At 39.0% G+C, this 22,000-nt stretch overlaps 1 protein-coding gene across 1 annotated transcript in view; it reads left to right on the top strand.

Annotated features, from left to right (window-relative positions):
- MYBPC1 (myosin binding protein C, slow type) overlaps nt 1-22,000 on the top strand; it is a gene marked incomplete at its 3' end in the record, with an annotated part of 79,963 nt that overhangs the window by 48,095 nt on the left and 9,868 nt on the right. The window contains exons 12-26 of the mRNA XM_009703107.1: nt 383-488; nt 796-962; nt 3,157-3,319; nt 4,569-4,675; nt 5,929-6,062; nt 7,200-7,356; nt 8,009-8,113; nt 8,743-8,931; nt 10,385-10,519; nt 15,215-15,382; nt 15,870-15,958; nt 17,333-17,528; nt 18,298-18,437; nt 20,181-20,340; nt 21,863-21,999. Coding sequence (XP_009701409.1) covers nt 383-488; nt 796-962; nt 3,157-3,319; nt 4,569-4,675; nt 5,929-6,062; nt 7,200-7,356; nt 8,009-8,113; nt 8,743-8,931; nt 10,385-10,519; nt 15,215-15,382; nt 15,870-15,958; nt 17,333-17,528; nt 18,298-18,437; nt 20,181-20,340; nt 21,863-21,999 — 2,153 coding nt within the window. The remainder of the gene's footprint in view (nt 1-382; nt 489-795; nt 963-3,156; nt 3,320-4,568; nt 4,676-5,928; nt 6,063-7,199; nt 7,357-8,008; nt 8,114-8,742; nt 8,932-10,384; nt 10,520-15,214; nt 15,383-15,869; nt 15,959-17,332; nt 17,529-18,297; nt 18,438-20,180; nt 20,341-21,862; nt 22,000) is intronic.

Raw genomic sequence — 22,000 nt, 5'->3', positions numbered from 1 at the left:
AATGGGTTAAACCAATAAGGGCACCGTGTTATGTCATCAGGTCATCTTATTGTGCATAAAGGGCTATAGGACCTAATGAAATCTGGGATCTGGGGGAGGGAAGAGGCAAACGTCAGCTTCTGTCAACCTGCCTGGACAAACTGTCAAAAAACAGGATGCAAGGCAGGTATTAATCTGAACAAATGTTATTTTTTTATTTAGAACATTTCCTACTCAGCATCTCTAATGAGCAATTGCATTTCTGATTTAAGGCAGAAAAAGCTGCACTGAGACTGATACTAGAATTTTAAAGTAGTATCATCTTCTATAGCATGATTTTGAAAACCTCATTCACTTAGTTTTCTCTCTCAGATTGTACATCTGTAATTTTCTCTTTCCAAAGATCCTCCAATTTTGGTGACAAAAGGCCTGGAGGACACCAGTACCTATGTTGGTGAACGAGTAGAACTGAGCTGTGAAGTGTCTGAGGATGATGCAAATGTGAAATGGTAAGCCGCACTTTGAAGAAATACTGTTTTCCTTGAGAATAAAACCTAGAATATTTTAATTGTAGGCAAAAATACAGACAGCTATTTGTATACCAATAAATCTGAAAATTGTTAAGAAAATCTCAAGAAAACATTACTCAAAAATGTGTCAACAGCAAAAATATCTTTACACATTCATGGATGAGTTTGTTTAACCTTTTCTTGTGCCTTAAGTCTTACAAAGTCTTCTCTGGAAGTTTCGGTCTATGGGAGTGTTATTTCCACAGGGCTTCTATTGGAAAAATCATAATTCTTTTTTTTCCATCAGGTTTAAGAATGGTGTAGAACTTACCAATGAACCTAAATCTCGGTATCGAATCAAGGTTGAGGGTAAAAAACACACTTTGATCATAGAGGAAGCTGCAAAAAATGACAATGCAACTTATTCAGTAATGACAACTGGAGGCCAATCAGAAGCTAAGCTTTCAGTTGATTGTAAGTATCCATCTTGCTCTTGAACTCGTATGTGACAGTTTACTAGCTTACAGAATCATAGAATCATAGACTCATAGAATCATTTGGGCTGGAAGGGACCTTTAGAGGTCATCTAGTCCAACCCCCCTGCGGTGAGCAGGGACATCTCCAACTAGATAAGGTTGCTCAGAGCCCCATCCAGCCTGACTTTGAATGCCTCCAGGGATGGGGCTTCCACCACCTCTCTGGGCAACCTGTTCCAGTGCTTCACCACCCTCATTGTAAAAAATTTTTTCCTTATGTCAAGTCTAAATCTACCCTCTTTTAGTTTAAAACCATTACCCCTTGTCCTGTCACAGCAGACCCTGCTAAAAAGTCTGTCCCCATCTCCCATATAGGCCCCCTTCAGGTATTGGAAGGTCACAATGAGATCACCTCAAAGCCTTCTCTTCTCCAGGCTGAACAACCCCAACTCTCTCAGCCTGTCTTCATAGGAGAGGTGCTCCAGCCCTCGGATAATTTTTGTTGCCCTCCTCTGGACCTTCTCCAACAGGTCCATGTCTTTCCTGTGCTGAGGGCTCCAGAGCTGGATGCAATACTCCAGGTGGGGTCTCACCAGAGTGGAGTAGAGGGGTGGAATTACCTCCCTCGACCTGCTGGCCACACTTCTCTTGATGCAGCCCAGGATGCGGTTGGCTATTTACAGAAGTAAATAATTTGCTTGCCTTTTCCTGGGGGTTTGAAGGGAGACTTAACTTCCATACCAATTTCTTTGCTGCAAATCTCTAGAATGGTGACTTTCCTTTAGGTGCTGTTTGCAGTAACAGTCAATGAACTAGTCCTGCTTGAAAATTTTCTGTCACTCCATTAAGATGGAAAACAAAGCTATCCATCCAAAGATATAATAGGTCAACAAAGTGAAATCTTCACGGAAGTATCTGCTTTTCTTTAATCCTTTCAGATTTTCACAGGAAAGCTGAACTAAGGCTTTTTAGCCAAAATCAGAAGAAAAGTATTTTGCAAAAACAAGTAGTTCTGTAATCAGGCATACTGTTAACAGGCATCAGGGTCACTTGACCTGAACTCACAGGCACAAACACATGACTACAGAGCTCCCTCAGTATTGTTTGTGCAGTATCTCTTTAAAATGCCTGTGTTTTTTAGCAAAAGGTATGTGCCCGTTCTCTAAAGTTATCACACATTATGCATAAACATACACTGTTTTGTAATACTTATACTGCTTTTGACTATTTTGTACAAATTGTCATCCTAAGCACAACCAATTCATGCTGTTCTATAATCAAGCTGGAAATTATCGTCCGTGGCTATTGAGCTCTGTCATCTTTCCTTTCAGGCAACTTCTCTGGTGGATTTTCCAACTGGCTTTCTATAAAACAGTGCCTTTCCCATCACAATTTGTTTCCTATGTCAGATTCTAGTCAGGGACATTCACTGCATACAGATGGTACTGTGTGTTCAGCCTGGTCTCTGGTCTACAGCATCTAATCTTCCAGAAAATGAAAGTGAAGCGGGGCACCAATTTTCAGACTAAAGTTTTACAAAAGCCAGTAACATCTGTGGATATTTGTAGGATGAGTTAAGGCAGTTTAGCAAACATGACAACAAGTAGCCTACGAAGTTAAGCTTACTGGCCAGTCAGCGTTTGCTACCAACCTGGCAAAACAGGTTGAGAACTACAGTCCCCACTTGTGATGAAACACTTTGGTAAGTCTCCAAATTGTCTCGGATCAGCTGGGAGAGCTATGAGAGCAGTTAGATCACCGTTAGATCACAGGAATAGTGGGTTGTAATCCCTTCGAGTGCATAGGTCTGGGCACATATGTCTTTCACTTCTATAAAGTTTCTTACTGGAACCTGTGGATAGAAACACCCTACCTCCAGCACCTAAACACCAGAGAGGGGACAGCATTCAAATTATGCTCCTGGGGTTAGTTCTACTGGCAATATCCATGGAGTTTCCCCAGTCAGGGTATGGGTATTTTGAATCACCCTTTCTAAGGAATCAGACTACATGAAGAGAGGTTAATTTATGTAGCTACAGGTATGTATTACTAGTATTTCAACTTGAGAACTTCATTATTGGAGTAATTTTTCTGATTTGAAGACTATTGTGATGGTTAGTAGCGGCTCCGTGACAGAACCATAAGCCATTGCTTGATATTATCATTAATATCTCTGCTTCTCTTTTTCTAAGTGAGACCACTGAAGATATCACTTGCACTAGAAGACCAGACTGTGAGGCTTGGACAGGAAATCCACCTGAAGTGTGAGATATCTGAGAACGTGGAAGGGAAATGGTACAAAAATGGGCAACTGGTCGAAGCTAGTGACCGTGTAAAGCTTTATCACAAAGGAAGGTAAGCCTGTTGTGTATTGACTTGACTTTTGATGGAATGACACTGTAGAGGTGTGCCAATATGTGGGTTATGTCACTGAAAATTATCTGGTAATCCAGCCTAACCTTTATCCCTCAAATATATTTATTTTTTTCATCATAAAAGACATGTCTCCTTGCCCCCTTTCACCTTGCGTCTTTTGGCTGTGGAGGACAATAATCAAATCCTTGATCCATATAAGTTCAAGTTATTAATTTTTTTGACATTGCTGTTGTTGTTAGTATGGGATATAAGTAGTAAAGTAAAATAATTGTTAGACATTCTTAAAAATATATAGCTTTTAAATGTCTGTTTTTCTGATAGCTTCTCTTTTTGTCAACTCAGATCACACAAACTATGTGGAGGTATCAGGTCCCTTTGCATTTATAATCCATCATTCTTCACGGAAAGTTTGTCAGTTTAAAACAAAAATAGCTCCTACCTTTAACTACATCCCCTTCACTTCAGCTTAGCAGACCATTCAAACAGCTGGGAACTGTGCTTGTGAAGATGCTCCTAAACAGGCTATAAAATGTTTGCATTGACTCCGTAACACTCATTAAGTCACAGTAAGGGACAAGTGCCAGTTGTGCGATGACCCCTTGGACTGACATAAGCTGAGGGAGCTCCCCACAGCCCATGTAGGCCCATAGGGTGAGGTAAGGGAAAGGGGAGCAGGACGGGCTCAGAGGTGGGTCCTTACCTTGAACAAAACTTAGCCACAGCAGGTCATAGGAGAGCAAAAATATCATCGTACTGGAAGACACAGTTAGGTAGAAAGAGCAACATATGCTTTGCTCACCCACTTCTTTATTCTGGCAAACAAACAGTAGATTGAATCCTGTCACAAAGATGGTCTAACAAAAGTTAGAATATTCTCACAATGGGATTACCTATAGATTTGTTCTTGAACAACCAAATTACAATCTAATGGCAGCAGCACAGAATCCCTATGTCAAAGAGATTACACTCCTGTATTTTTCTACTTCGGTATTCAAACAAAAATATTAGAAATGGTTACATTATTTGGTGGTTGTCTCAATAATATTTTGTACAAATCACACAGTTTTTTATTAATCAGCTAAAATACCACTAAGCAGCCAGCAAAGGCTCTTTAGTCAGTAATTTTACACAATTGCACAGATCGCCTGAACTTTTCACAGATTTTCCTTATAGCTTCAAGCAGTCTTCAAAAATATTTTACATTGATTTCTTTTCCAACTTTTTACAGAATCCACAGATTTGTTATAGCAAGTGCTGCTGTTGATGATGAGGGTGAATACATGTTTGTACCAGATGCCTATAATATTAATATTCCATGTAAAGTACATGTTGTGGGTAAGTAATATGGCACATTGACTAATATACAACATCTTTCTCTGACCTTTGGAAATTAAAAGCAGTGTGAAATATCCTTGATTACAATCAGTTTGTTTCCTCTGAGCAGGCATCTACCAGAGAAAACAGACTTGCTGCTTTGGCAAAGTGCAAGTGAGCTAGTCAGAGAGCGATTTGCCTGTGCTCAGGATCTGCACAGGGCTTACAAGCCTGGGGGAGCTCCCAGGGAAGGCTTCTTGATGTTGAATTCCTAAACCTAAATCACTACTAAGAGTTTGTGTAAAACACTTGTTGCTGTCCTCTTTTCTGATATACAGTGTTGTCTTCTTTGAAGAATTGGCTTGCTGACATTGCAAAATGTGATTTAGCTTGGTAAAACATTAGTAGAATAGGTACAGTATTTACATATTCCCTAAATATGTTAAATGATATCTAGAGAGCAAAATGTTTGTGGGTAGCTTTTGTTCACTCAGCATAACAGAAGGCTGGTTAATGATCCCAGTCTTTCAAACAAAAATAAAACAAGGCATTGACTCTTTCCACAACAATACCTCACTGGCTTTTAACTGCAACCAGCAACTTGGAAGTCAAAAGGAGAGCAATATAAATGACAGCAGTTTTAGAAAATATGTTCTGTAATTGAAGCTGAAAGAAGTGGGACATCTGTGTTAGAAAAAGTGTTGGCAAGGTTTAAGGAGAATGAAAAGGGAAGGGGTACTAGAGGGGTATGCCCACCGATATAACTTCCAATACATTAAACAAGTTATAAGAGGATAGTCATCAGTTGTTCTCCATACACGTGTCACAATAAAAGTGACCATTCCATTTTCAGAAAAAGGATTTGAGTTAAGAAAACTCTTAAACTGTAAGAACAGTAATGTCTGAAGCATGGTAAAAGGTGTTGTAGAAAGCCTTCAATGGAAATTATCAGAAGAACTTAGAGGAAATCTCTCTCAGAAGTTACCTGAATATAAATAATTCCGCCTCAGGAAGACAGTTTTGGGTTGGTTTTTTTTAATAGTCCTACTATTGCAAAACTTCTATGGTGCCATGATTTATTTTTTATCAGACAACTATTTTCTTAAAAAGAAATATTCTTCACAAATTTTCTTCCAAACAAAAAATCAGTTGACTAAAAATACCAAGAAAATACAAAACAGAGCATGTTTCTCTATGTTGCAGACCTGTGCCAGGTCACTGAACTCTCGGAGTGGCAGCCACATGGCAAATGTGGACAATCTCTCCTTTTTCAGATCCTCCTAAACTCCACCTGGATGGTCTTGGGGAAGGTAACACTGTGACAGTAGTGGCAGGAAGCAAACTACGACTTGAGATCCCCATCACTGGCGAGCCAACTCCAAAAGTCATGTGGAGTAAAGGGGACAAGGTACATTTTCATTATGCATGTTTCTTTAGCTTAACAAGGGGTCTTTTCCTTCAAAAAATAACCTTTAGCCTTGTGAAGACATTTATTTTAATGGCAGAAAATAAGGAGGAGATGCATTTTATCTAAAAAGCTCTCCTTGCTCAAAAATGAAGGGTAAAATGGGTAAATATTATTTAGTACCTTTTGGGTCTTTTTGAGGAGAGGCTGAAATTAACGAAGGAAAAAAATATGGTTTTGCTATAAATAAATTGTAAAAGAGATGGACATATGAGATGCAGAAGAAAACTAGAGAAATTCTACCAAATGGCTACTTCTTCTGCACATACTGCCCAGAACGGTTGCCAGGCCAGGTTTTGACAGGAAGCCATGGTATGGTCTGGTTTTGAAAAATGAATGATAAAATCTGACGGACTGTCAAGTCTCAAATGAAACAATAAGCTGGGCAATTGGTGTCTTGCATCTGGTGTCTTAATGCAAAACTTTGCAAAGATCAACCCCTGGCCAAAAAAACGCTTTTCACATTTAAATTTTCATTGTGGTATGTGGAAGCTAGAACATACTATTATTACTGGATTCGTCAGACCTGCCTGGTCAAATCTCTGACTCCTGTTTTTCAAATATTAATTGTAGTATCACCACTATGGACTTGTCCACATAGGAAATTATTCTAGGAGAGCTCTTACTCCAAAATATGTGCCAGCATTTGAAGTCTGTGAGGACAAACTACTGACCATTACAATCACTCTGACCTTTAAACTGAATGAATTACATTTTGATCTGACTTTTGGGAGAATCCACTACTCTCTTTCCATCAAATTAATGACAGGTAGTGTTGCCAAAAGCATGTTCTTGCTCACAGGACAAGTAAGCCTAGTGCCTCTTCCTTTGAGATGCAATGGCTGAACTGAGTACTAAACAGTTACTGTATTTTAAAGTCATTTATTTGTCCCTCAGTTATTTTGACATTTTTGTGATCATAAGGTAATTGAAATTCTGAGCTTTAGTGGGTTTTTTCTTACGGTTGCTTTACTATTTTTGCAGAAGTGTCCTGTACTGCATTTGGATGTTGATTTTTGAACATTTTGATTCTCAAATGCAGAAAATATGACTTTTCCCTCTGCTTACTTTGTTTCCTAGTGGATCACAGACAGTGGAAGAATACGGGCAGAAACATACCCTGACAGCAGCTGTCTGGTCATTGATGCAGCTGAGAGAGAAGATTCAGGTCCTTTCAGAATAATGTTAAAGAATGAGGCTGGAGAGGACACAGCTCTAATCAACATTAAAGTCGTTGGTAAGTCATGTGGAACAGTGCACATGAGCCATGTCTTTTATCACAGCCCTTTTCAATAAATGCTCCTTAAATCACCCTGCCTTTCTGCACCCCAACAAGAGACAAATTCTTCTTCCTCTATCTGAAGGGTCTCTTCTGTAGATGTCATCCTCCCTAGCTACCAAACTGTTGTAGATTCTTGGAAAACTTCCATTTCCCTGTTTCTCCCCATTTTCAGGTGTGGAATAGAGGTGCAAGGATACTAAGGCCCAGTGTTACTGAAGGGCACAGGAGCTTAGCACGGACTTGAAGTAGGAGTTAATTATCACACCCCTGCAACCTCACGCTGCAGGGGCCAAACTTGTGCAGTTGCCTCAGGCTGCTGTTAAGAGTCTCCCTTCTCCATTCCCCATGTGGCTCTGGGCTCTGTCTTACCACGAGCCGTCAAGTGTCTCTCAAGTGTCTTGACTGTGCTGAGGAGCTTGGCATTCATCCCTTCCTAACCATCTGCCAGGATCCAAAGAGACCTTCTTTCTCTCTCTCTCCTCATTATGAACTCCTGTTGCACTTAAAACTATTCAGATGTGTTTCTTATTTGACACTTTTTATTTAAATTTATGTAAAAAGAAGAAAGATTTTTTTAAAAAAATAATGTCTACTTTGTTTACAACAGATGTCCCTGATCCTCCTCAGGCACCAAATGTGACTGAGGTGGGTGAAGACTGGTGTGTTATGACCTGGGAACCTCCAGCAAATGATGGTGGATCACCCATCTTAGGTACATACTTTTTTGTATGGTGATGCTCTAATACAGACAAAAGAAACAAACACCAAATAATGGACTCCATAGGATCAGAGTTTAGCTCAGGCCTTGGAGAGCTGCACTTTGAGTATTCAGTTGCAAGAATGTTCTACTCAATCTTTGACTTTATCAGATACCTGTTTTTCTAACGCTTTTTTGTATGTTGCCACATTATCAATCCCCCTACTTGAAAGACAACCTCTTATAATACCAAACTTTGAACAGTTAGCCTGTTTGAATGTTAGCAGGAATTTCAGAAACTGTTTACTGAGTAAATTGGAATATCTTCCAATACACTGAATCAAACAGAAAGTCAGAGGGGCCCAGAGGCCAGCAGAATCAGGCCCTTTTCACTCTGAACTAAATAAAGCGGTGTTATAATTGAAGTCTGAAAAAAGCTCGTATGTGTCCATGAAAGCCAAACAGGTCTCTATCAGATAGATTGCAATGGGAAAGATTTAACAATAACCCCTAAACCAGCCTGGGGCTAGAAGGGGATATTGAGGTCCATCCAGAAAAAATGCCATTGGGCACCAAAAAATAGACCACTCACTATTGAGCTTTATGCCACCACTTGCTATAATAAAATTTTGATTGGTCAACAGGATATTTCATTGAAAGGAAAAAGAAACAAAGCTCCAGGTGGATGAGGTTGAATTTTGAACTGTGTAAAGAAACAACTTTCGAGCCAAAGAAGATGATTGAAGGTGTTGCTTATGAGGTCCGTGTATTTGCTGTTAATGCAATAGGCATTTCCAAACCAAGTATGCCTTCGAAGTCCTTTGTTCCTTTAGGTAAGTAACTAAGAGCATAGAGATAGATATGCATTTAGAAAATTATCATTAATGCATTATTACAGTAATCTAATTATATAAATGTAGTGCTTGCACTTGTGTTGCACAGGACCTGTCTTTGTTAGATGCAGTGTAAACTATATGTCTATCCCTGAAGGATTTATAGTCTTTTATAAACAAGAAACAAGGATATATAGACAGAAAAATGGTGCACCACAAAAAAACAGTCACATGTTACTGGTGCTATTGATATGGTCAACACTATGGTCAATATGTTTTCAAGACCAGAACTAATAGTTCCACATAATTGTGTATCATCACTGGTACCCCCTGAGTCAACAGAGTCAAACTACTGCCAGGCAAGCTGCCAATTTAGAGAACTGATAAAGATGTTTAATTATAGTCTTGATTGATTTATGTGTCTTTCTCCTGCTGTAAGTTCAGTCAGGCACCGGCTTTTGGCCAAAAACGGTCAGGAAAAGCGACCAGAAGTCTAAAGATCAGTATTTGCAGACTGCACTGTATGAAACTGAGACTTCTTTTCACGTGTCACTACTTAACGTTTTGCTGTTGCATAGTAGCTTGCCATTTTAAAATGTACAAGTATTCACAAATAATCTATACATTTCCAATAAAAAAAAAAATCACAAGCATACGATCTATCATAATGGTAGAAATCTATGGAAAAAATAAGTGAATTTTCCCCAACATTACAACAAATCATACGATAAGATACATTTGAATAGTCCCTAATTTCACTCTGCGCCTCATCAATCCCCATTAGCTGAAGTAGCGACTTTTTCCCAGAAAGGGATCACATATTTTCAATATACTTTTGCAGACAATCCAGATTAGGCTACATCATGTTTTATACTATTCTACACATCATCTTATTGCTTTATATTAATGTAACAGCTAGAGGGCCTTGTCATTCACCTAGTGACAGACTAATTTGGTAGCCTTTTCCTGCAAAGAAACAGATTTTCAAACTACTGTGACAATCACAAGTCCCTGTAAAAGAAAGGTGTCTTGTTCTCTAGGCCAGCAAAGGTTCCCACCTTGCTCAGGGGCACCCTCACAATGCAGAGGAGGAGGAGGAAGGTGGCTGTTATTGCTACAGCATGCTCTCCTTTCCCAGAAAATACCTGCTGTTGTAGAATACGCGACACACAACTACTCACAACAACTATCTTCCACTGCTCTTTGTCCTTCTCACTCCTCAGCAGGAGGAATTTAACTCTGGGTTAGGCTGTGAGCAGACAGGGAATGAGATACCTGCTTCTCCTAGTTTGGTCCTGATTGGGAAAGATGTGTCAGGGACGACTGGAAATGCCTATTAGGCAGGGTTTAGCCTGTCACCCACAATGCTAAATTAGAGAAGTACACACCATAAATGTCAGCCTTTAATTGTAACACATTTTTCTGCCTTCTCCCTGCTGCCTGCTTGCTTCAGCTGTTACCAGTCCACCGACTCTCCTGGCGGTGGATGGAGTGACTGATACCTCAGTTACAATGAAATGGAGGCCACCAGACCACATCGGAGCGGCAGGGTTAGACGGCTATGTTGTAGAGTACTGCTTTGAAGGAAGTAAGTGACAACGACTGTGGTATGTTACTCATAGTGAAAGTAGGTGACTTTCTCCATTTTTTTCTCTATGGGTATCAGGTGCTCTCACTTTTTAAGGCATAGACTAATCAGTCAGAAAATCTCAAGCAGCAGGGTTTTGTTCAGGCTTCCTTTGGTTTGTATTCCAGATCCCACCCATTGATTGTAGTTCAACCCATCTTACATTTGATCTGAAATACAAATCAAAAGCCATATAATCTGTTGTAGTGTACCAAGTACCATGTTAATAGCGATCCTCTTGTTCGAGCTAAATGAAGAGTTGATGCAGTGAAGAGTGGACGGATGATTGAATAGGAAATAACGAACAACAGTAAGTATGGTCCAAAATATGCACAAGTTGGCTGGGTTTTAGGGACAGGAGGTCCTCAGTGTGGTAATTCCTATCTTGACATATTACTAATTGGCCACTTCAGGTGCCAGTTCCCAATACTGAGGACAGACAGCCTCTCCAAGAGCTCGCTGTAGAAGTTATCTACGCATGCAAAGTTCATGGCATATTTAAAAGTCTGGATATTTAATTTCTCCAACATTTCAGTGTAGTTAGATACAGGATCTTTAACTATGTCCATCTAAGACACAAATCTATACAGAACTGAAGGAGAAAGATAGAGACATAAGACACTGAATAAATGTATGAAAGTAAAATAATAAGAAATAGGGAAATATAATTTATATTTTACAACTAAGAGGTTTTGGTGATTAAGCAGCAGAAACTTAGTATTTTCCAGCAGATTTTCTTCTAAATTGGCATTGAATGAAGTCTATTTTCAAAAAGTAAAATTCACCAACCCCTGGGGAAATATCAAATAGCCTGGAGTGGTATGTGCAATACCCGGCCTCTGTGGGCAAATGTCAGTCAGTGGGACTCCAGTAATGTGTGTATTTGGATGAATGGGACACAGTTATCTTCAGCTCTGCTAGCTGCTGCTCTTAACTGTGCTGTAAATCAAGTGATGAGTTGGACACCTTTTTTCATAAAGGAATTTATTTCAATGAAAGCTTTTCATGAATGCAGTCCACAGCCTGGGACGAGGTAGATGACAGAACTTGTCATTCACACTGTCACATGTTTCAGATTCAGACAACCCAGGAAAACAGTAGTTCACAAAAGTGGTCAGATACCACAGAAGCAGAGTGCCCTCAGCTCTCACTCAGCAAGTGGGAGAGGGAGTGAAGAAGAACCACGGGCTTTTATCAGGAGCACTCAGCATCTCATAGTATTGAGCTGAATATCTGTAAGGAGCAGGAACAGACTGCAAGAAGCTCAGAGATCTGGAGAAGATTACCTGAAGGCAGACACAGCTGGAATGGTAGGAAGGGTTTTCCTTGTATATTGGGAGGGAGCTGTGGGAACAGCTCAGAACGAGTAAGCATGCAGTCTTAGATCAAGATGCAGCATTCCTACAATGTTTCCGTTGCACAGGCAAGATGCATGGGAATATAAAGGGGACTACCAATGCGAGGACTTCAGTGTATGCTCTGTTTAGCATTGGTAGGATGGTGGGGAAAAAGTTAAAAGTGCTTGTAATATGCTACTGTCATAAAACCCTTGACATTACAGTATGTGATATCCAAATTAGATAATAAGAGAGGATGAGAAATATATATATATATATGCTAATGCAAACTATGGTTTTCAGAGGAATCTTCCAAATCTATCTTTTAAGGACTATTAAACAGAAGAACATTGTATACCTGCTGAATGGAACAAATTCTTTACTTTTTTTTTTTTTTCAGATAGGTTTAAAACTTATGAAGATACAACAAAATGGCAGTCAAGTCTGTCATTTTATTGTTACCCACCTCAGTCAAAATACAATGGGTACAATGTATTTTACATAGCTTTCTGAGTGTTTATGTATATCTATATATGCCTCCTATATATGTATATACATCTATATATACACAATTGACATTATTTATGTATATATATTATGAAAATGGTTAGGAAGAAGCAAGCTTAGTAGAAAACACCAATTTAAAAGGACGTGTTATTGGAATATACATCCTTTTCTCTGTGTTCAGTCCTTTTTTTTCTTTCTTGCAATATCACAGTGCCTTCTTTTCTCAGTCCTTTCAGTGCCTGTTCTGCCTCAAACTAATTTCTTCTATAATGTTTAATAACTCTTTTGAATTTCAAGGTGGTACTTTTTATGACTGTCTATATTCATTCTGCTGTTCTTTTCTTTTAGTTATCTGTTTGTAAACTCATTTGTCTTTACCTTCTCCATTCTTTCATCGTTGTAACTGATGTAGATTTAGAGGGCTTTTTTGAGTCCTCCTTACCATAGCAATCATTAGGAGAAATCACAAGCTGAAAATGGGTAGACAATATATATATATAATTCAAAAGAATCATGTACCATGATCATTGGTTTGGCTTCATGAAAACTGGTATTTCCCTTTAGTCTGAATTTCATAACTTGATCAACATGGTGGGCCCTTGGACTTCCTTAACTATGGTAGCACCTTTGACAGCTCTCCGTGTATATTACTGAACTGCAGCCTCATCATGAGTATCGATCTGACATCGCATAGGTGTGAATAACATGAATATAGAACTTCCCAGGGCTAGTTTACAATATCCAATTTGAACCTCTTGCTGTGGTGATGTGGAGTAGACCAAATCTTATTGACACTAGAGAAGTCAATTCCTAGGAATGTATGCTGCTGACTGGTTCTTGTGTGACATTTCAAGGGCAGTCTGATGAGCTTGGCCTTAGTTTTCCCTAGGACATTATGTTTATCTGCCTTTAAAGGGCCATGGTACCTGCAGATTATCTGTTTTCATACTAGTAAATAAGCACTTTGGAGAGCCTCTGTTGGCTGAGATCTTTGTCACTGCACCCATCCAGGACACGCATAGACACTAGAATAGTATTTTTATTGTCCTGAAAATAGCCGAGTACAGGATTCCAGGAAATCCAGGGCAGTAATAGCTTTGTCCAGGAAATAAAGCCTTAGTGATTACATCATATCTGTCATCATCCATCATTTTGGCCTTCTTTAATTTTCTTTCTATGTTGCCTTTATCTAAATGTGTTCTCTTCCTCTGTTTCCCCAAGTTTTTTTCCAAGACTTCTCTTTTTCTGTCTTACTCAGAATTCTTCTCTGAATTTCTTCTCTCTTCTATGATGTGTTATCTTGTCCTCCTACACTTTCTCCCATCACAATTTTGTTTCATTTCTCTCTTCCAAATGTTCCTTTTGTCTCTTTCATCTCTCCAGGGCTGTGATCAGGCCCAAAGGAAAAAAACAACCTTACCTCCTCCTCTTCCTTTATCCTTTATTTTTCCTGTGAGCATCATGCATAACTGTTCTAGATGCCCTCTTCCCATCTCTTTCCTCCCTGCAGTCTCCCTAAGTATGAGTCCTCTAAATCTTTAAAGCCCAGCATCTATCTTTGCATACTTACTAACAGGAATTGCTAACCACTGACAAAATGCTCCATCTGTGTGAAAGTGGGTGTCTCTGATTAATTTTAAAGATGGATTCTCACAAGGTATATCGACAGATCTGTCTGAGGAATTGGTGGAGCCACCTTTTAACTTGGAAGGTACAGTATTCAACAAAGGATATAAATCTTCTTTAATGAAAGAAAAAAATCTCTTCATAAAAGTAAAGATAAATTTCTGAGAGTGAATTTTAGGGGCAACAGTCTACAGAATTTGCTGTAGTACATGTATAAGGGGAGGGGGAGGTGCTTGGAAAACAGTCATTGATTGCAATCCTCTTCTGCTAGAAGCTGAAAGAAGCAGCTTGAAGGAGAACTTAATTCCTAAAAGTAAGACATATAGTTATGAAAATGTACCACACTATTGCACTCTAAGTCTTCAGGGCTCTCTAGTTTATAATAGTTCTCTCATCTTCTGTGACAATTTTATAATGCTATCTTTATATGATGTGGAAAGCACTAATCCTGACTTGCTACTGCATAAATCTGACTCCAAATGTCAAGGTGCCAGCAGTGTTAAAGCAATCTATGTTTGGAGGACAGGGTGGAATAGGAAGTATCATTTGTAATTGAAGCTCTTCCGCAAGACTGGACTGTTACAATCACTCTATGGATTACATGCGACTGTCTAGGCGTAGGACAAAAAATCTGAGAACGCTGTAACTATGTGAATAATTCTGACACAGCCTTCCTTCTTTAAAGGCACGAGGAGAGATGGCATTTCATTGCAATTTGTAAATATTCTGTGTTTCTCTCATGCCTGTGCTCTCAGTGGTACTTTCAAGGGTACTCAGTACTGGTTGAAATTAATTATAAAACCCATTTCTCTCTAAGGAAGCTGTTAGAGCAATGATGAGTGCTTTTGGAAAGATACTCTATGTCCCCCTTGTTTTCTATCAGCTGAATTAAAAAAACTAATCAGTGTTCACTCTGGTACAATTAAATGACAGACACATTCTAAAAACATTTATTTCTCTATAAATATATAATCGGCAGAAACTCTTCATGGTTTGAAACAATCTTCCTACGTGTGAAAGTGAATCATTATCATGTTATAGCATGATTAGACAAACAAAATAGAGGTATTAATTAGAATATAATGAATCTATTACTCTTCTGTAATTTTCCTCATCTGTGCAGTGGATGTATTTATAATTCCCTATTCTTTCAATTCGTCCTCCCCTCCTCTTTTCCCTAAACTAGCTGATGAATGGATTGTGGCTAACCCGGAGCTGACAGACAAAACGAAGTTTACTATCAACGGCCTGCCGACTGGTTCAAAAATCCTTGTGAGGGTAAAAGCTGTGAATGCTGCTGGTGAAAGTGAGCCCAGGTACCACCCACAGCCTATTTTAGTCAAGGAAGTGATAGGTAAGATCCTCCTGCCTATGCCCACCCACAAATACGCTCTGCTTCCATACTTAGTTCTGCTTTTTTAAGGCTAATACTTACTTCTTGTTGGAAACCAACGATATGACCTTACAAAGTCATTGTGCAGTGGCTAGAAATCATGTAACAGTCTTTAAAAATATTCATAATACTTTTTATTTTTTTTTTCTTACTGACCCTTTATTGCTTAGGCTTTCAAAGTTTTTTTTCTTCAGAACTTGAACTTGATGTTGCTTTTTGTAAGTTGCATTAGGTTTCTCACCTATTCCTACCACCATAGGATTTGGTGTTACAAAAAATGGCAGTGTACTGAATGTAACATTGTGGGACCAAGAAATTTTAGATACCTCGCTCATTAGTCACTTCTGGGAATTGCAGACCACACGGTCTCCTATTTATACTGATGCCCACCAGTGATGCTTCAGTTAGGAAAGATAAATATCAGACAGAAACTTTTGGCTTTTTGCAGAACCTCCAAAGATTCGTCTACCAAGACACTTAAAACAAACCTATATGCGGAGAGTTGGCGAAACTGTGAATCTTGTTATTCCTTTCCAGGTAAGAACTAAAAACACTGACATGAAAATACTCTATTTGTCTTATACCACTGCTTTTTAACTTATTTCCGTGTAACTTTGGTAGACCAGTGAGTTAACTTAAGCAGATGTGGAAGCACACTGAAGTACATAGGTGCTTGAAAGCTTTTGCTTTGACATCTCAAAGAAATTATGTTAAGCCAATTAATGAATTGGGTAACTAGCTTAGACAGACTAATTTGTCATTGGTCATCCAAAGGACACTTATAAATCCTCACAGTAGACATTACACATGAGATAATTGCTAGCACAATGCAAAATGGCTACACTGGCAGTAGATAGATATGGTATCAAGGGTGGGACTGTAGCATTTAATTATTTTCTTGTCATGAGAGAGAGGAAAACAGAGGGGAAGAGTGGGCAGTTTCACTGTCTCCTATAGAAACTGCAACTTGTAAATCCTTGAGATCACAGCTACAATATGACTATTTCTAAAGATACAGCATGTTTTCCCACAGTATTGTGATAACCTTCATTTCCTTACCTTTTACAACAGTGGTTGTGTCTCTACCTGCAGGGTCCTTATTCTTCTGAATACAAGAATTACAGCAGAATTAATTTCTATTTCATGTCTGCACACCTAAAGATACTGGGTGGGCATAATCGGGTTTCTACAAGGCTGTAAAAAGCCTAATAAAAGCATGATCAGCAGTACACTGCAAGATACACTGCTCTTGAGAAATTAAAGAAATATTTTGTGGTTATTCTCTAAGATCATGCATTCAAAAGGTGTGAGATTACCCTTTTCAGACAGTATCTGCAAATTGTTTGACTCTGGAAGGCAAATCCCATGGTAAAGCAGGTAGAATTCACTCTGATTTGAGTACCTAAATTGGACACTATTAGACACACAAAAATGGCACACAAAAGATGTCAATCCAGCCTACCTAACAACTATTTCAACTGCTTTTGCAATGAAAAAAGAGAGTTTGGGATCCCTGGAGGTTTAGTCCACTACTTTCCTCTTTCACTGGCAGTGTAGAGAATGTAGGCGCTTCCAGAGGGTGAAATATTTTGTTCAGCATTTTCTGGGTTTTTTTCCTCCTTTTAGAAAACTAGAAATTAATTGTGAAATTTAGCCACAAAGTAAATTGTCCAATTTAGCCAGAATTAGCAAATATTTTCAGTCTCATGGGAAAAAAAAAAAAAGCAAACTTCATTTTAGGTGAATTAATATGATAGCATCTCAAATGCTGTATGATTTTAAAAAGAATTCTCAGTTTCTTTCAGGACTGTTTTTATTTCCCATTTGGGAAAAACGGGAAATGAACCCATTTTCTCTCCCATCCTTTTCTCTCCTGAAAACATACACAAACTGTTTCCTGGCTTCTTCCAGGGAAGACCAAGGGCAAAAGTATCATGGCAGAAAAATGGTTCACCAATCGACAAGAACCAAATCAACATTCGCAACACTGAAAATGACACTATCATCTTCATCCGAAAGGCAGAAAGGAACCACTCTGGAGAATATAACATGAAAGTGCAAGTAGAGAACTTGGAGGACAAAGCTACAATAGATATTCAGATTGTTGGTATGTTTTGAGAAACAGAAATAAATGCATGCCAGAGAAGCAAACTCCAACCATTCCAAGGCTATAGGAAAACAGTGGAATCCAAAGAGCGTCTGTCTCAACAGTAATAACTCTCCACATCCAATTATTTGGCTATAGATTTGTGGTCTCTAAGTAAACCTCCCTACACAATGGCAGGTGGTTGTTGGAACATGTCAGTCTTTTTTTTCACTGTTATGTTTTTCATGTTCTTGTCTATCCAGGACGCAAGCTTTTTCCTGTTGAGTGGAAATACAGCCAGAAATGGTACTAAATTCATAGTAACTTTCTCACAAGTGTAATGCGGAAGAAATCCTAAATGTTGAAAGTACATGAGAGTAGGAAAGACAGACAAGAAAACACATTTACTTTTCATTTTTACCAATCTGTTTCTTTACATAATAGGCAAAAATGGAAAAATGGCAGCACAGCCTTTAGAATGATTGTCTGACTTTGTCTTTTAGGAATACATCTTCAACTGGTTTTAACTTTTGCAAAATATTACGTCCTTATGCAATTAAAGAGCCTGTGCATATTAGAAACCATACTCAAAAAGTTGTCAAGTTTTTTGTAATTCTGACATGTCTTTGGAAAGTTTTATTTTGCAACCTTGGCTTTCTTTGACATTAGTTTTGGCATGTGCATGTTTTAAGAAAGAGAGAAATCAAACTAAGTGGAAGATCTGTGTAGGAGAGAGAGAGAGAGAGAAAGCAAACAGTAGAAAATGTCAGCTGCCATATTTTCATTACAGATCGCCCAGGCCCACCAGAGGTTGTAACTATTGAGGACGTCTGGGGAGAGAATGTAAATTTATCATGGAAGCCACCAAAAGATGATGGCAATGCTGCCATTACTGGATACACTATTCAAAAAGCAGATAAGAAGAGTATGGTAAGTAATAAGGAGATATTTAAAAGGCTGATGTACTCATGAATTCTCCCTTTTAAAAATAGGAAGCCTTACATGCTTAAATTGATGTAGGTGGACAAAGCATTGATTAGTCGGTGCTCAGAAAATCTGCAAGACATCTCTAAAAATTCTAAAAATCCCCTGTTCACTGTATCTAAAGCTTAGAAATGGAAGTGTTTTCAGATGATGCCAAAGAGGAGAACTAAAAAGGAAAGGACAGGTGAATTTCAGGGAAGTAATTCTGTTTTTTTTCCTACATTTCAGTAGTGAAAATAAAACTGAAAAATATTAATTCTGAAGTCAGTAGGTTGCTACTAGAATCAAAATGTAGCACTGTTGTTTGCAAACCTGTAATGTCATATTATGTCATTGCCACCCGTTATTACCCATGGCAAAATGGTACATATGTAATTAGTAAACTGCTTTGAGACTTACAGACGAAAAGTGCAATATAGAGATGTTTATTATTTTCATTAAACTAACATGAATTTTACACTTCCTTAAAAGACAGTAGTTGGATTCTTACATTTAACATTTACTGCAAATTTAAACACTGGAAATCTAGGACAATATTTTGGGAGTTGCCTCATCTAAGGGAATCTTTTTGCTGTCCCCCTTCTCCCCCCTTTAATATGCTGATCTGCTTCCTGGTCTGATGAATTCATTCTTCCTGTGCCACTGTTTCCCTTCCCATCCTTCGTTTTTTCTTTCTTTTCAGACTGTAAGAAGAGATGGTCTCTGTACAGTGACCAGAACAATGATGTCCCCTGTCTCTAAATTACTGTGTTAAGGAGAAAGCAACAACAGCAGTGTCTAGGGTCCAGTGTGTTATGGATCATTCAGGTCATAGTTTCCCCACATTCTCTGAGGTGGTGAATTTTGCAATTCTGGCACAGTTGGCCTTCTGCAGAAAACTGTTGTCCCAAAAAGCACTTTGGCTTTCAAAGATGACCAAATATCAATGCAAATTGTGGCACAGGGAACTCAGCACAAGTTCATCTTTAGAAAAGGAAGAAAACTAGGTAGGGCAGAGTAAAGAAAAGTAAAAACATTGCTGTGGTCATATTGCACTTTATATTAATTGCATTTTTAGCATTAATCTCTTTCATCTCAGCTCGTTATTTAGGTATAGTATACTAGGATAGAATTCACATGTCCTGTTACCGCTGCAAGACTAAAGTGCTAAAACCCACCTCCCCATCTGAACCTTTAGATATCAGAGGACCACCTGCTTAAAATTACATTTCTCATGAACACTCAACCTGTGGAACAGGGAATAGATTAGTGTATTGGCCTCTTGTGAGTACATGTCGCTGCAGACTAGTGCACACTACTACTTTTCCCGCCCAGCCTACACTTTTCCTATTTGCAGCAGTACCTTCCCTGTCAGCAGCGTGGACAGGAATGAAGGAGCCTGCCTTGCCCCGCACAATACAACCTTTGTAATACTGGATTTCCTAACACGAACCTCCCAGCTAACACAGTGTAACAATTCAGTAGAGTTCACTTTCCATTTGGCCTTCATTGCTCAGCAGTGAACTCTGTGGTATTCTCATTATCACTCATTTCATTAATTATTGTTAGCTTCACTATTTCAGTATACAGTAACATTCACTTAAAAGAAAAATCATACTTTTACAAGCTTGAGGATTCTTCCAAACAGTTCATGGCTGAGAGGTGCAGGGCACTGCGGGGAAGCTTACTCTCCATGTTTGTGTCTTTCAGGAATGGTTCACAGTAATGGAGCACTACCACCGCACCAGTGCCACCATTAACGAGCTCGTCATAGGAAACGAGTACTACTTCCGGATCTTCGCTGAAAACATGTGTGGCCTCAGTGAGGATGCAACGATGACGAAAGAGAGCGCTTTGATTGCAAAGGATGGTTAGCTAATTATCCATTCCTTGTCAAAAGGGAAGGGGTGTGTTCAGAGGCTGGAAGGTGATTAGAGGTAAAGGCAGTATCTCTAAAGCATTCAGACACATTCAGACAAGGTTCAAGTAACAGCTAGGACATTTCATATTAGGACTTCTTGGTTTGTCCACATAGTTCATAGTCTCTTTTTTTTTATTTGAGAGTGGGACATTTTTCCTATGTTCTGACATTTTCTACAATCTGGGATCTCAGACTCATGTCACCACTGGCAGATCTAAGTCGACAAGAGCTGGAAGAGGAGTAAAGCAGCTGCTTGTTAGACACAGTAGGTCACTGCCTCCCAGCGGAGACTTGGCATCAGCTGTGCAACTGCTCCATTTCAGGCAGGATCCAATAGATAAGCATAACCCCTGCTTCACATCTCTTTCAGGTGGAGCTGGACAAATTCTGATTCTGTGGGCGGAAATCTTGACATTTCAGAAATTGTCAGTTTGAAATGGTACCGTAAACTTTAAAAAAAAATAAAAATTAACTGCCCCTTTATGGACGGGAAATTCTACAAGCAGGTAGTTCAAAGGAAGAAAATCAAACCAGATCATCTCAGTTTGTCTGAAAGGAAGGAATACATGACTGCCATGATGCAGAGGACAGACAACCTGTACAACCCACACAGCCAAGCTGAAGGACTAAAGGTCCAGGGTACTGGACCCTACTTCTATTATTAAAAAGAAAACTACCTCTCTTTTAGAAATGGGATCATGAACAAAAGGATGGCTGTAGGAATTGCTTTTCATCACTGCTTACTTGGTCTTGTCACGAGAGCAAGTATCAGGCCTAAGCTGCACTGAAGTCAGTATGAGAGCTTGGATCAGGTTTCAGTGAAGCAAAGATGTTTATGATACCTGTGCACAGGAATAGATGTCATTCTGTCCAGCTGTTTTAAATGACAACTCAGTTTGTTGGTGAAGATGACTTATTGACAATAATCTCCATTGCAGAGCAGGGATAAAGTGGCAGTAAGAAACAAGATTTTACTACCATGTTTTTCTTGTGTGTAAACTACACCCATTCAGGTATCTGTTCTGTTAGTGCACTGTAAGAAGCAGAAAGAAAAATGGGTTTTCAGATACAGAGCCAGTTTGTAATCAGAACACACTGTGAAAAGTAATTGGCAAGAGAGTGAACAAAGCTTGACAAGGTAGGCATCCCGCAGTACATCAGTGAGGATCTGTCCTGTTCTGTAACATGCAGAGCATGCAGGCAGAGACACAGAATAAATGTGTATTATTTTGTATACCACCGACTCAGGAAACAAAAAGAAGCTCTCAGACATCTACACTATAGCATGACCAAGGGCTATAGTCACTTCACAGGCTCACTTCCAGCCTGCCCTGCAAGTGCAATTACTAGAGTCACGTTGGTACCTAAAGCAGTGCAGATCAGAACTGACTCTTTGTAGCTGTTTGAGATGCTTGGGTATTCAGCTACATGCCAACACTCTTTTTATAAATGTTTTCTTTTCATTTCATAGGTAAGATCTACAAATATCCAGTTTACGACGATTTTGACTTCAGTGAACGGCCATTGTTTACTCAGCCTCTAGTCAACACATTTGCTGTAGCTGGTTACAACGCTACTTTGAACTGTAGTGTTCGGGGCAACCCCAAGG

The sequence above is a fragment of the Cariama cristata genome, unplaced genomic scaffold (assembly GCF_000690535.1).
Source record: "Cariama cristata isolate BGI_N322 unplaced genomic scaffold, ASM69053v1 scaffold20626, whole genome shotgun sequence".
NCBI classification, from domain to species: Eukaryota; Metazoa; Chordata; class Aves; order Cariamiformes; family Cariamidae; genus Cariama; species Cariama cristata.
This window is presented reverse-complemented; position numbering and strand designations above follow the sequence as displayed.